Source organism: Triticum aestivum, chromosome 1B (assembly GCF_018294505.1).
Source record: "Triticum aestivum cultivar Chinese Spring chromosome 1B, IWGSC CS RefSeq v2.1, whole genome shotgun sequence".
Classification (NCBI taxonomy): domain Eukaryota; kingdom Viridiplantae; phylum Streptophyta; class Magnoliopsida; order Poales; family Poaceae; genus Triticum; species Triticum aestivum.
The window spans coordinates 438414190-438427483 of NC_057795.1; the positions used below are offsets into that span (position 1 = coordinate 438414190).

The following is a 13294-nucleotide window of genomic DNA, read 5'->3' on the forward strand; positions in this document are numbered from 1 at the left end:
TGGACACATGCTTTAATGTCTGGCTTGGAGGGATAGCCTTGGAAAAAAAGATAATTTCTGTTGGGGTTATTGCTCTAATCAGGAGTATCTGGAAAACCAGAAATTCAGCTTGCTTTCAAGATGTTTGGCTGTCTCATTGGAATAAAATGTCACATTTGATTAATGAAATGAATCTCTTGTTGTTGAGGTAGGACGCAAAATTGGAGCTACAACGGGGCGCACAACTGCTGGATCGAGTCGCCAGTGAAATCTTTCAAGCACGGCGGGAGTGGGCATTTTGGATCCCAAGATTGGAAGATGGTTGAAACTGCTGTCACACAGTGGCTGAGGGGGGTAAATGGAGTAAAACGCATTTGGAGCGCGTTTTGATCTAGTTTCGATGGGTGTTCTATTGCATATCCCTCTTTACTTGTATTCGCAGGTGTGAGGGTGTGTGCGTGTTTTGGGAGTTGTTGCCATCCTTGTCTTTCTTAAACTTAGCGGTGTTTGTGTCTTGGCTGTATGATATGACTATTTGGTTTCTTTAATGAAATCGAGGGAAAGATCCTTTTCATTCAATTTTTTTAGAAAAATGAATACATTCTCGAAACATTGCCTGAACCTGTTAGGACAAAAAAAGGTTCGGTGGTTGAAACACTTGCGGGCTTGGAAACGGTCATGACAGTGGGTTGCAAAGTCGAGACACAAGTGAGTTGCCACTAGTGTCCGTGTGCTGCCTGTATTGCCGTATTGAGTGTGTTCATGGCATGTGCGAATCGGATCATAGACAACATACAACTTGGAGATGTCGAAGGCTGTTCGTTCAAAATAGTTGTTGGAAACTTGCATCTTCTCCCTGGTAAAGAGAGTAGGGGCCTCCTCTTTGATTAAAAGGTTTCCATAGCAAATGAATTTGATTGAATTCAATTACGAGGCTGTTAGATGTAAGGTACCCCATGCTGAGCACTCAGAAGTTGCTACAATGGCAATTCCCGTAATCAAACTGCTGAAATATTGTCGTGGTGTGCGAAACCACTGGGAAATTTTGGACGATTTGCGTAGAACAAGTAAATGTGTAAGTGTCTGTTGAAGACTTACATACTTACAGGAAGCAATTTCCTGACAAGTCGTTGTCCGACATGGCACCTAGTAAATATAGTTTAGCACGCCCGTTAACGTTTTGTTGTACATGACGGTATGAACCTATGGGCCGGTAGCGTGTTTGCAGCACGCGCATCATTGCTGCTGCAGCAACCTCCGCTTGAGCATCTCTGCGCGCAGGTCGGCCGGATCCACCTCCTTGGTGCTGGTCACCGGCCGGTAGTCGCCGGTCTTGGGGTCCGGCTCCCAGAACGCCGTCTTGTCCTTCGTCGTGTCCTCTGTCGCCGCCATACCCAACTTCACCGCCTTCTCCTCGACCTTCTTCGCTGACACATCGATGGCGGTTATCGCGGCGGAAAATCCCCTCCTGCATGTGAGTTCGGCGTCAGGTTGGATCGAAATGAAAGGACATGTACGTTTGCACAGTTTTGGGGAAGACCTTTGCGCCACGAGGGCGGCACAGCTGGACACAACCCGTGCCATCTGATCGGGATCGGACGAACGGAGGCGATTCCCTTTCGCGTTGTTTGCCCTCCCTTTCTTCTGGTTTTCGGTTTCCGGTGGGACAGAGAAACATAAAATGCCATTGCCAGGTTATTATGGGAAGGAGCCAAACAAGGAGCAATGAGGATGTATGGCTGTTAGAACATGTCGGAGGTAAAAATGGGAGTCAGCCTCTCTGTCCACCACATGTAGGAACACATGTTTGTTGATATCCGTTCATTATGTGCGGAGCAAATTATGGTTAGCCTAGTGAGCTGTGACTTAACTATATCAATCATCTAGTGTACGAGTGCTGCATCATGGAGCGTGACAAGGCTCACGGCATATGTCAATCTTCCATGTGCTGCATGTTGCTGGGAGTTTGCACAAATCGCAAAACAGCCAAACGTATCGCCGTATGGCAAATTTATAAGTGTTTTCGCAACGAGCGCATACCCCCCTCCACGCTGGGCCGGCCCATTTACATTTTTTTTCTTTTTTAAAAACACACAAAAAACAAGGCTCTGCTGCCACTCAAACCCGTGACCTCCTTCTCTGAATTAGCAAGCACTAACCATCCGGCCACCAATTCTCACGTGATTACATCTTTTCCTTCTTTTATTCTTTCCAGTTTTATCTTTTCTTTTTCCTTTTTCTTCTTCTTAGTTTGACTATTTTTAATTCTTGATTTTTTTCTTCAAAATTGATAAACTTTTTCTCAAAATTGACGAACTTCTTTCAAATTCTATGACTTTTTTCAAAATTGATGGTTTTTTCTTCAAATTCGATGAACTTTTTTCAAAATTAATGAACTTTTTTTAAACCCGCTGAACTTTTCTCAAACTTGATGATATTTAGAAAAAATCAATGTTTTTTTATAAAAAAGATGAACTTTTCTTGAAACTTGTTGAACTTTTATTAAACTCAGCGAACTTTTTTAAAATTGATGAACTTTTATTCAAATTTGATGAACTTTCTTTCAAACTTGGTGATTTTTTTTCAAAATTGATGAACTTTTCCATAAGCGTTGACCTTTTTTTTCCTTTTTCATGAACCTTTTTCAAAATAGTTGCACATTTCTATAGGCGTTAATTGTTTTTTTGTTTTCATGAACTATTTTCACAATTGAAGAACTTTTTTTAAGTTTGTCAAATTTTCTTAAAAAACTGATGAACTTTCTAAATTCTCAATTTTCCTAAATAATTCAAAAATCTAAGTGACATAATAGATGGTATTCTGCAATAAATATGGCGAACACATTTGTTCTTATAGGGTTGGTGCTATTATCAATCAGAAGCCTCTAGTTGCTCTAGTGGTTAGCTAGGCTTGGATACAGACTCAGTGACGTGAGTTCTAATCCTGGAGAAGGCAATAGGCAATTTTTTGCGTGTTTTTTGTGGTATAGGTTCGCTGCACAACGCCTTCACGGGCCAACCCAACAAGGTGCTGTAGTGTGTGCTAGGTTACTGTTCAGGCACAACAGGCGCCGAACAGGAGCTCCCTCGCCGTATGGGAGCTCCTGTACCGCACGTGATGCGCTGGTGAACGAGCCAGCGCTGTATGGGAGCTCCTATACTGCACCCTCGCCGTATGGGAGCTCATGTACCGCACGTGATGCACTGGTGAACGAGCCAGCGTTGTATGGGAGCTCCTGTACTGCACGTGACGCGCTGGCCGGAGCAACCCCCTGTTTTTCATATTGTTTTAGCTTTTTTTTCCATCTTTAAAATATTTTGAGATTTCAAAATAGTTCCACATTTCAAAACATGTTTCACCACTCATAAAATTTCGTGGTTTAAAAAAATGTTTACTATTTTTAAAAAATATTCACATAATGAAAAAATGTTTGAATTTGAAGTTTTGAACAAAAAAATTGTTAATTCAAAAAAATGAGCATGAATATTTTCAAAATCATCCCAAAATAAAAGAATATTGTAAATGACAACAAAGAGTTCATTGATTCAAAAACTGTTCACTGATTCAAAATATTCTTGAGTTTCAAAAAAATGTTTGTCAAACAAAAAATGTTCATACATTTCAAGAAAATGTTCTCAAACTAAAAATGTTCACGAATTTCAAAATATGTTCATAAAGTCGAAAAATGTTCAACATTTCTCAAAAATAATTTTTTTTATTTTGTAGAAATTGATTTGAATTTGGATGAAAATATCTCATATTTTATGAACAAAATTTAAATTGCGTGAACATCTTTCTCTATTTTATGAACAAATTTACACTTTGTGAAGATTTTTTGAATTCGATGAACATTTTTTAAATATGATATTTCTTTTGGAAATTCAAGACTCAGTGACGTGAGTTCGAATCCTGGAGAAGGCAAGTTTTTCGCGGTTTTTGTGCCATAGATTCGCTGCACAGTGCCTTCACGGGCCAACCCAACAGGGTGCTGTAGTGTGCGCCAGGTTACTGTTAGGGCGCAACAGGCGCCGAACAGGAGCTCCCTCGCCGTATGGGGCCTCCTGTACCGCACGTGATGCGCTGGCAGCCAGCGCCGTATGACAGCTCCTGTACCGCACGTGACGCGCTGACCGGAACAACCCCCTGTTTTTTCATATATTTTTTTGCTTTTTTTCTGTTTTATTTTTTCCATCTTTAAAATAATTTGGGATTTCAAAAAAGTTCCACATTTCAGAAAATGTTTCACAAATCATAAAAAGTTCTGGTTTAGAAAAATGTTAATGATTTTAAAAAAAATGTTCACATATCGAAAAAATGTTTGAATTTCAACAAAAAATTTGTTAATTCAAAAAATGAGCAAGAATCTTTTTCAAAATCAGCCCAAAATAAAAAGGATTGTAAATGGCAAAAAGAGTTCATTGATTCAAAAACTGATCACTGAGTCAAAATATTCATGAATTTCTAGAAAATGTTTGTGAAACAAAAAATGTTCATACATTTCAAGAAAATGTTCTCAACCTGAAAATGTTCAACAATTTCAAAATATGTTCATAAATTCGAAAAGTGTTCAACATTTCTCATAAATCAACATTTTTTTATTTTGTTGAAACAGATTTGAATTTGGATGAAAATATTTTATATTTGATGAACAAAATTTAAATTGCATGAACATTTTTCTGTAATTTATGAACAAATTTTCACTTCGTGAAGAGTTTTTGAATTTGATGAACATTTTTTAAATATGATGATTCTTTTGGAAATTCATGAAATTCTTTTATTTTTATGAACAAAATTTTGAATTGAATGATCATAATTTGAATTTCAAAAAATGTTCACGGATTACAATTTTTTCCCCAAATTTTATTAAAAAAATAAATTTGGAAAGAAAAATGAGAAAATGAGAAATAAAGAAAATGAAAATGGAAAAAGGAAAGAGAAAAAAACGAAAATGAAAAAGATAAAAAAAATTAAAGAAAAATGTAGAACCGGTTTGGGAAGGTTCTGGGACCTTCCAAAAACCGGAAGTGCTAGCTAGGCCAAACATAGGCAGCACGAAGAGGGAAGCGCACGCGCAGTCGCTAGGCAAATAGGATCTACCTCGCCGTATGAGCATGTAGGTGTATTCGGCCCCGTGTCATGGGTGCATTCACATCCCAATGACACATCGCTAGACATATTTTCTCGATAAAGGATGTGTTATTACTTAAATTTTTAATCACTACACCAGACCTCTGCAGAACTGAGGTGCACACAGCCAAACTAAAAAAAACGAAATACAAGAAAATGAGTTTGTATGACACCTAGACTGCAGGAGGGCCAATTCTAAGATCATGTTGCCATCCATGTGCGTAAAAGTATCCCTCGCCATGCGCTTCAAGTGTGTACACACCTCCGTAAATAGGTCTTGATTCTTCACACGTTGTAGAGACGATCATTTGGAGCGACCGCGAGGGCGCTGCGCACCCAACTGCGGATCCACCGGACGGCGCCGGAGATCGCCGGCGGGTGGGAGGCCGATTCTGGGTTTTAGCGGGATCTGATGAAGAGGATGCGGAAGATGATGGGCCGGAGCCGCCGGGGGAGTCGCCACCGTCTCCTTCTCCGTCGGACCTTATTTGCGAGTTTTTTCATTTAGGGTATTCCGAAGAGGAGGTGGCGACGACGGTAGATCGGGTCGTTCCTCCTGACGATCCGGCACGCGCGGGGCTTGACGACGGAGAGAAGGTCGAGATGATTCGACGGATTGTTCATCGGAAGACCGCGACAACGGCGCTTCGGCCATGGAAAGGGCCGCTTCCTAAGGTTAGTTTGCCGAAACTCACTGTGTTTGATCTGATTCGTCCCGAGGATTGGATTACGGTTAAGCGAAAGAAGAAGACGCGGAAGTTATACCGGAGTTTGAGATCGCCGGCGCCGGCCAGGCCGGACGCGGCGGCCGCGATTCAAACGACGAGGGCAGCCGCGCTAGCTCGGCTGCTGTGTGCGGCTGGGCTGGATCGCGAGGCTGCGGGCTCTGCTGTTTTTGGGCTTGAGAACAATGGGTATGAGGCCCACTGTTGCTCTCTTGTCCGGCCCGGGTTGAGTTTACAGCCATGCACGTCCGATACATCTACCTCTTCGATCGTTCCTGCGCCGTCGTTGGGAGGCGCTAGGGTTCGTCGGTGTGGGAGACGCGGCTACCCGGTGTGTGGAGTGCGCCGGGCAAGGAAAATCCCTCCGCTTCATATGGCTGGCCGGGGATCGGCCCCCACACCGGCCGCGAGTGGCACGGGGGGAAGTGCTGGGGCTGCCCCGCCGCCGCCCCATGGGTAGGGTCGTGGAGCTCCGCCGATCGGGCAGCGGCCGCCGGCTCCGGCCCCGGGAGCTGCAGGGCGTGGAGGAGCGCCGCCCCCTCAGCTTCGGGGTGTTCCTCCGCCCCCAGTGAGGCATCAGAACGGCAACCTGGGAGCCCGGGCGGCGGCTGCGTTGCCGCCGGCGGCTGGGCGGGGAGTGCTAAGACCCCACACGCCGGCTTTGACTACGGCTGCTGCTGGTCGGGGGGTCCCTCGCCCACCTCCGCAGAGGCGCCTACTCCTGTGACAGCGGCGGCGGCTCCGGCTATGGTCAGACCCGCGGCGCCGGGAGTGGCTCCGACTGCCCGTGTTACCTCTGAGCCTGTGAACGTGCCTTCGGGGGGTCAGCGTGCACCTCCTCCTCATCTTGCTGTTCGACAGGCGCAGAACCGCTCGGGGCAGACGCAGGCTCAGACCAGACAGAGTAATTACAGTGGAGGGCCGGTTGATGCACCACGAGGCAAGTGGGGAGATGACGGTTTCGATGCATATGGTGTGGGTCAACATCGAGGATCTTCGTCAGCGGGAGGAGGTCGTGGATATGCTTGGCAGAGTGACGGGTCTGCAGAGAGACCGTTTCTAGGGCCAGCTGGAGGCTTTGTTGAGGGGGCCTCAGGACCGGATAACAGACAGAGAGGAGGTTTCCGTGGATACCGTGGTCGTGGTGGAGGCCGAGGGAGGTTTCGACGGCCGCCTCCACCCAGGGTTACTGATTCTACCGGGTCGACAATGGAGACTGATCAGACCCCCCTTGAGTTACCACCCCAGGCGATGGAGGTGGTGAATGCACTGGCTGTTGTGGACGTTCCTGGGACTGAGAAGGACGACGAGGTTGCTGACCGGGCTGATGCAGAGCGGGCATCCAAGTATGCTCGCAAGAAAGAGAGGATGCTTTGTTACCGGTGCAGTGAGAAAGGTCATTTCATTGCAGAATGCGTGGCTCAGCTTTGTGAGTCTTGTGGCAAGCCAGCGCATGCTTCGGGGGAGTGTCCTTTTCTGAGGGAGCAAGTTCCAGCTCTTACTGTGTACGGTGTGTACTGTGCTGAGCTGATGTTCTTTGAGTCAGCGGCTGCGAGGGAGGCTCCAGTTGAGACCCAGAGCCTCACTACTGGATTGGTGAAGGTGACCCAGGGTGATGTTTCACACGCTCAGATTGTGCAGAGGCTTATGGAGCTGGCTCCGGGTGATTTTCAGTGGGACCTGGTATCTGTTGAAGAAAGAGTGTTCAGAGCTGAGTTCCCTTCGGTTGAGGACTTGCGGCGCTTGTTGAGCTTTGGGATGTGTAAGGTTCCAGGCACCAACGGCATTTTGGAGTTTCACGAGTGGAAGAAAGTTGAGCCTAAGGGGAAGCCTCTTACTCAAGTGTGGCTGAGATTCTCTGGGGCACCATCTGAGGCTCTAGCTGATGTTCGTGTGGTGGCTAGCTTGGGGATTATGGTTGGTAAAACGGAGAAGGTTGATATGGCGTTCACGAGAGCTCAGGGGGTGGCCCGTTTGCGAGTCAGTATTTTGGACATAGAGTATGTTCCGGACGTCGTTAACTGGACATATAGGGGTGAGGTTTTTCCCCTTGAGATCGAGTTTGAGGATACGGAGTTATTTGCTGAGGTGGCTGCTGGCACTGACGTGGATATGCACGAAGGGGGTGATGATGATGGTGCTTCCAGGGAACCGACTGATGAGGCGGCACAGGAGCCCAACGGATCGGGGCCTGTGGCTCAGGAGTCTGAGAACGGATCCGGGATGGAGCAGTCTCCCACTTCGTCTCAGCCTCATAGCACTTTGCGGTTTGGATCTTTTCAGCCGACATCGGCTCCTCCTCGTCTATGGAGTGATCGGGTTGACTCTCACGACGCGTTTGAGCACACGCTACCGGCCTTGGACTTTGGACAGGCTCTCCGGCGTTCGGACGATGTTCGACGCGAGGTGGAGCCTCAGGGGTTGTCGGGGCTCACTCCTGGAGGGGAGGGGCTCGGCTTGGTTTCTTCCCGGAGGGAAGGGGTGTCGGGGCAGGCGGCCACGACGCCCTCTTCTCCCGTCTCGTCGCCTATGTCGACGCGGCTGGCGTCAGTTTCCGACGGTGGCGGTACACCTTTGGGGCAGGTGGCCCTGGAGGAGTGCCAGGCGGGAGCTCCGACTGTGGACGAGTCGCAGGAGGCACTACGTACGCGTCAGGGGCAGGTGGCCCCAGACCCTCTAGTGCCGACGGTGGTTCAACCGGCGTTGCACTCGGCTTCGAGGGCGAGAGCAGGGGGGACGGACTAGGGCAGGCGGCTCTGGTGCCCACTCCTCCTGCCATCTCCCCCTCCCTTCGGAGGTCTCCCTCACCCAGGCCGTCTCCGGGTTCCGTTACTCGGGAGGAGGTGATTGCTTTCGGTGGGATTCGAGACCCGGTTTCCGAGGGGAGACGGATGAGCTCTCGTCTCCAGGACCTTCCGGAGGTGGATGACATGCAGCAGCGGTGCGCTATGCGGGCGGCCAAGCTTCGTGATGTTGAGATCACTACTGGTATGTCAGTTAATTTATCTAATTCCATTTTGCATTTCTCTAAGGATGAGATTATTAATAATGCAAACCAAGTAGGTGTGTCTCTTGGGAATAATAATGCTGAAATTTCGAACTCGGTTAATGATCTCTTAGATTTGGAAGCGGAACGGGCCTTAGAAACCATTAGAAACCTAGCGGCAGTAAAACCTATGAATGATGCTGAGATTGACGCATTGGGGGTAAGGGTGCTGGACACCTTCTGTGCGGATCTTGTTCCTACGTCGGCGGAGTCTGACGAGGAGGAAGTAGGTGTGGAGGAAATAGTAATTGCACAACCGGAGCACGGTTATGAGGACCGGGTTACGGATAATAACATTCCTAAGCGTAAGTGGAAGCGGAAGGTGTATCCTGCATCCGCGGTACGTAGGAGTGCTAGGATTCGGACTGCCAAAAAATTCCATGATGACCTATGAAAGGAATCTTCTGGAATAGCAGAGGTCTTAAGGACTTGGCTAAACGTAGGTTTCTAGCGGAGGCATCTTTAGAGCACAGTTTGGACTTCATTGCGCTCTCTGAAACTGGTAGGGAGAATTTTGCGCCACAGTTTCTTAACACTTTGTCGGGAGGAGTGGAGTTCGATTGGCATTGTCTTCCTCCAAGAGGGAGGTCCGGTGGCATCTTGCTTGGTGTGAGATGTGACTCCCTGGAAGTCCGGAGCGTTGTTATGGGTGACTTCGCGGTCAAATTTCGAGTCAGGTCTAAAGTAGATGGGTTTAACTGGGTTCTGGTGGCGGTCTATGGGGCCGCACAACCTGAGCTTAAACCGGAGTTTTTGGCAGACCTGGTTCGTATTTGCGGATCTGAACAACTTCCCATTTTGGTTGGGGGGACTTCAACATCATTAGGAGGAGGGACGAGAAGAACAATGATAACTTTGACGGCCGATGGTCTTTTATGTTTAACACCATCATTGAGAGCTTGGATCTGAGAGAGATCGAGCTTTCTGGTCGCCAATTCACCTGGGCTAACTCTTTACCCAATCCGACATACGAGAAGTTGGATCGGGTGCTAGCAAGTCCCGAATGGGAACAGAAATTCCCTCTCGTCACGGTTCAGGCTCTCACGCGTGGGATTTCGGACCACACGCCTTTGTTCGTAGACTCCGGTGAACCAAGGCATGTGGGAAACAAAAATACCTTCTCTTTCGAAACGGCGTGGTTTGAACGAGAAGGCTTCCTTTCACAACAACCTGATAAACTGCGCTGGAATCTCACTAGGTCGGGGGAATTCACAGTTAAATCCATGTATGTTGCTGTTATCAACTCCAGCTCGATTCCTACTTCCAAGCATGTGTGGGATGTCAAAGTTCCTTTGAAGATTAAGGTGTTTATGTGGTTTCTTCATAAACAAGTCATCTTAACAAAGGATAATTTAAAAAAGCACAATTGGACAGGTCCTACTAGGTGTAGTTTCTGTGATCAGGGTGAAACCATTAAGCATTTATTCCTTGAGTGCCCACTAGCTAGAATTCTTTGGACAACTGTTCATGTTGCTTTCAATATTACTCCACCAAATTCGGTGAATATGATGTTTGGAGCTTGGCTTAATAGGGTAGAGCCCGGGTTAGCTAAACATATTCGCGTGGGGGTGTGCGCCTTAGTGTGGGCACTGTGGAATTGCAGAAATGATCTTGTTTTTAACAGAACAACAAAAACTCATGTTTTGCAGGTTATCTTCAGAGCCACGGCACTTATCCGTTCCTGGTCGCTACTCACTCCGATGGAGGCCAGGGAGCGTTTGGTTACTGGTGCTATCCGATGGGAGACGGTAGCTCGGGATATCTTCAGCCGGTTTGGATGGCGGTCATGTAATAGGATAGGCAATTAGTTTACCTGTCTTTTGTTGAGCCAATCGGCTGTGGTTTATCCTTTGTTGGGCTAGCTTATGTATCTAGCCTTTGGGTTCTGTGTGAGCCTTTTCGTTTTCTTTTTAGTTTGCTACTACTCAGACTTCGAGACTTTGTGGATGTTTTATTATTAATAAGATGGCCGTATGCATCATGCTGATGCAGAGGCCGGGGATCCCCCCTTTTCGAAAAAAAGAGACGATCATAAATGGAGCGTACCGGTACACCTGTAGATAACCTGCATAGGAGACGTACTTGAAGGAAATATGCCCTAGAGGCAATAATAAAGTTATTATTTATTTCCTCATATCATGATAAATGTTTATTATTCATGCTAGAATTGTATTAACTGGAAACATGATACATGTGTGAATACATAGACAAACTTAATGTCACTAGTATGCCTCTACTTGACTAGCTCATTAATCAAAGATGGTTATGTTTCCTAACCATAGACATGTGTTGTCATTTGATTAAAGAGATTACATCATTAGAAGAATGATGTGATTGACTTGACAGATTCCGTTAGCCTAGCACTTGCTCGTTTAGTATGTTGATATTGCTTTCTTCATGACTTATACAAAGTTCCTGAAACTATGAGATTATGCAACTCCCGTTTACCGGAGGAACACTTTGTGTGCTACCAAACGTGACAACGTAACTAGGTGATTATAAAGGAGCTCTACAGGTGTCTCCAAAGGTAGATGTTGAGTTGGCGTATTTCGAGATTAGGTTTTGTCACTGCGATTGTCGGAGAGGTATCTCTGGGCCCTCTCGGTAATGCACATCACTATAAGCCTTGCAAGCAATGTGGCCAATGAGTTGGTTACGGAATGATGCATTACGTAATGAGTAAAGAGACTTGCCGGTAACGAGATTGAACTAGGTATTGGATACCGATGATCGAACCTCGGGTAAGTAACATACCGATGACAAAGGGAACAACGTATGTTGTTATGCGGTTTGACAGATAGAGATCTTCGTAGAATATGTAGGAGCCAATATGAGCATCCAGGTTCCGCTATTGGTTATTGACCGGAAACAGTTCTAGGTCATGTCTACATAGTTCTCGAACCCATAGGGTCCGCACGCTTAAAGTTACGATGACAGTTTTATTATGAGTTTATATGTTTTGATGTATCGAAGGTTGTTCGGAGTCCCGGATGTGATCACGGACATGACGAGGAGTCTCAAAATGGTCGAGACATAAATATTTATATATTGGAAGCCTATATTTGGATAACGGTATCATTCCGGGAGAAATCGGGATTTTTCCGGAGTACCGGGGGGTTACCGGAACCCCCCCGGGGGTTAATGGGCCTACATGGGCCATGAGGGAGAAGAGGAAGGGCCGGCTAGGGCAGGCCGTGCGCCCCCTCTCCCCCTAGTCCGAATAGGACAAGGATGGGGGGGGCGGCGCCCCCCTTTCCTCTTTCCCCTCCCCCCTTTCCTTCTCCACCAAGGCAAGAGGGGGGATTCCTACTCCCGGTGGGAGTAGGACTCCTCCAGGCGCACCCCTAGGGGGCCGACCGCACCTCCCCCTCCCTCCTTTATATACGGGGGCAGGGGGGCACCTCTAGACACACAAGTTGATCTTTGTGATCGTTCCTTAGCCGTGTGTGGTGCCCCCCTCCACCATATTCCACCTCGGTCATATCGTTGCAGTGTTTAGGCGAAGCCCTGTGTCGGTAGAACATCATCATCGTCACCACGCCATCGTGCTGACGGAACTCATCCCCGACACCCTGCTGGATCGGAGTCCGGGGATCGTCATCGAGCTGAACGTGTGCTGAACTCGGAGGTGCCGTACGTTCGGTGCTTGGATCGGTCGGATCGTGAAGACGTACGACTACATCAACCGCGTTGTCATAACGCTTCCGCTTTCGGTCTACGAGGGTACGTGGACACACTCTCCCCTCTCGTTGCTATGCATCACCATGATCTTGCGTGTGCGTAGGATTTTTTTTGAAATTACTACGTTCCCCAACAGTGGCATTCGTGTTGGGGAACGTAGCAGAAATTCAAAATTTTCATACGTGTCACCAAGATCTATCTATGGAGAAACCAGCAACGAGGCGAAGGAGAGTGCATCTACATACCCTTGTAGATCGCTAAGCGGAAGCGTTCAAGTGAACGGGGTTGATGGAGTCGTACTCGTCGTGATTCAAATCACCGATGATCAAGTGCCGAACGCACGGCACCTCCGCGTTCAACACACGTACAGCCCGATGACGTCTCCCACGCCTTGATCCAGCAAGGAGAGAGGGAGAGGTTGAGGAAGACTCCATCCAACAGCAGCACAACGGCGTGGTGGTGGTGGAGGAGCGTGGCAATCCCGCAGGGCTTCGCCAAGCACCATGGGAGAAGAGGAGGAGGGAGAGGGGCAGGGCTGCACCAACAAGAGATCAAATCGCGTTTTATGGGCAGCCCTATGCCTCATTATTTATAGGGGGAGAGGGGGCTGCGCCCCCCTCTAGGGTTTCCCACCCCCAAGGGGTGCGGCCAGCCCTAGATGGCAAACGGGGCGGCGGCCAGGAGGGGGAGGAGAGGGAGGCGCAGGGAGCATGGGCCTTAGGGCCCATCTGCCCTA

At 47.6% G+C, this 13294-nt stretch overlaps 1 protein-coding gene across 1 annotated transcript; it reads right to left on the reverse strand.

Moving 5' to 3' along the window:
* Positions 1-1038: 1038 nt before the first annotated feature.
* On the reverse strand, positions 1039-1653 carry LOC123092329 (late embryogenis abundant protein 2). The gene is made up of 2 exons (XM_044514079.1): positions 1520-1653; positions 1039-1447 (listed from the first exon to the last, which is right to left on the reverse strand). The coding sequence occupies exons 1-2, from the start codon at positions 1561-1563 to the stop codon at positions 1216-1218; spliced, it is 276 nt and encodes a 91-aa protein (XP_044370014.1). The 5' UTR covers positions 1564-1653; the 3' UTR covers positions 1039-1215.
* Positions 1654-13294: the final 11641 nt, after the last annotated feature.

Excerpts from the sequence above, each read along its gene's own strand:
- LOC123092329 (XM_044514079.1), bottom strand. The coding sequence starts at position 1,563 with ATGGCACGGGTTGTGTCCAGCTGTGCCGCCCTCGTGGCGCAAAG. Across the intron at positions 1,448-1,519 it reads GCCGCCCTCGTGGCGCAAAG|GAGGGGATTTTCCGCCGCGA; the intron begins GTCTTCCCCAAA and ends ACTCACATGCAG.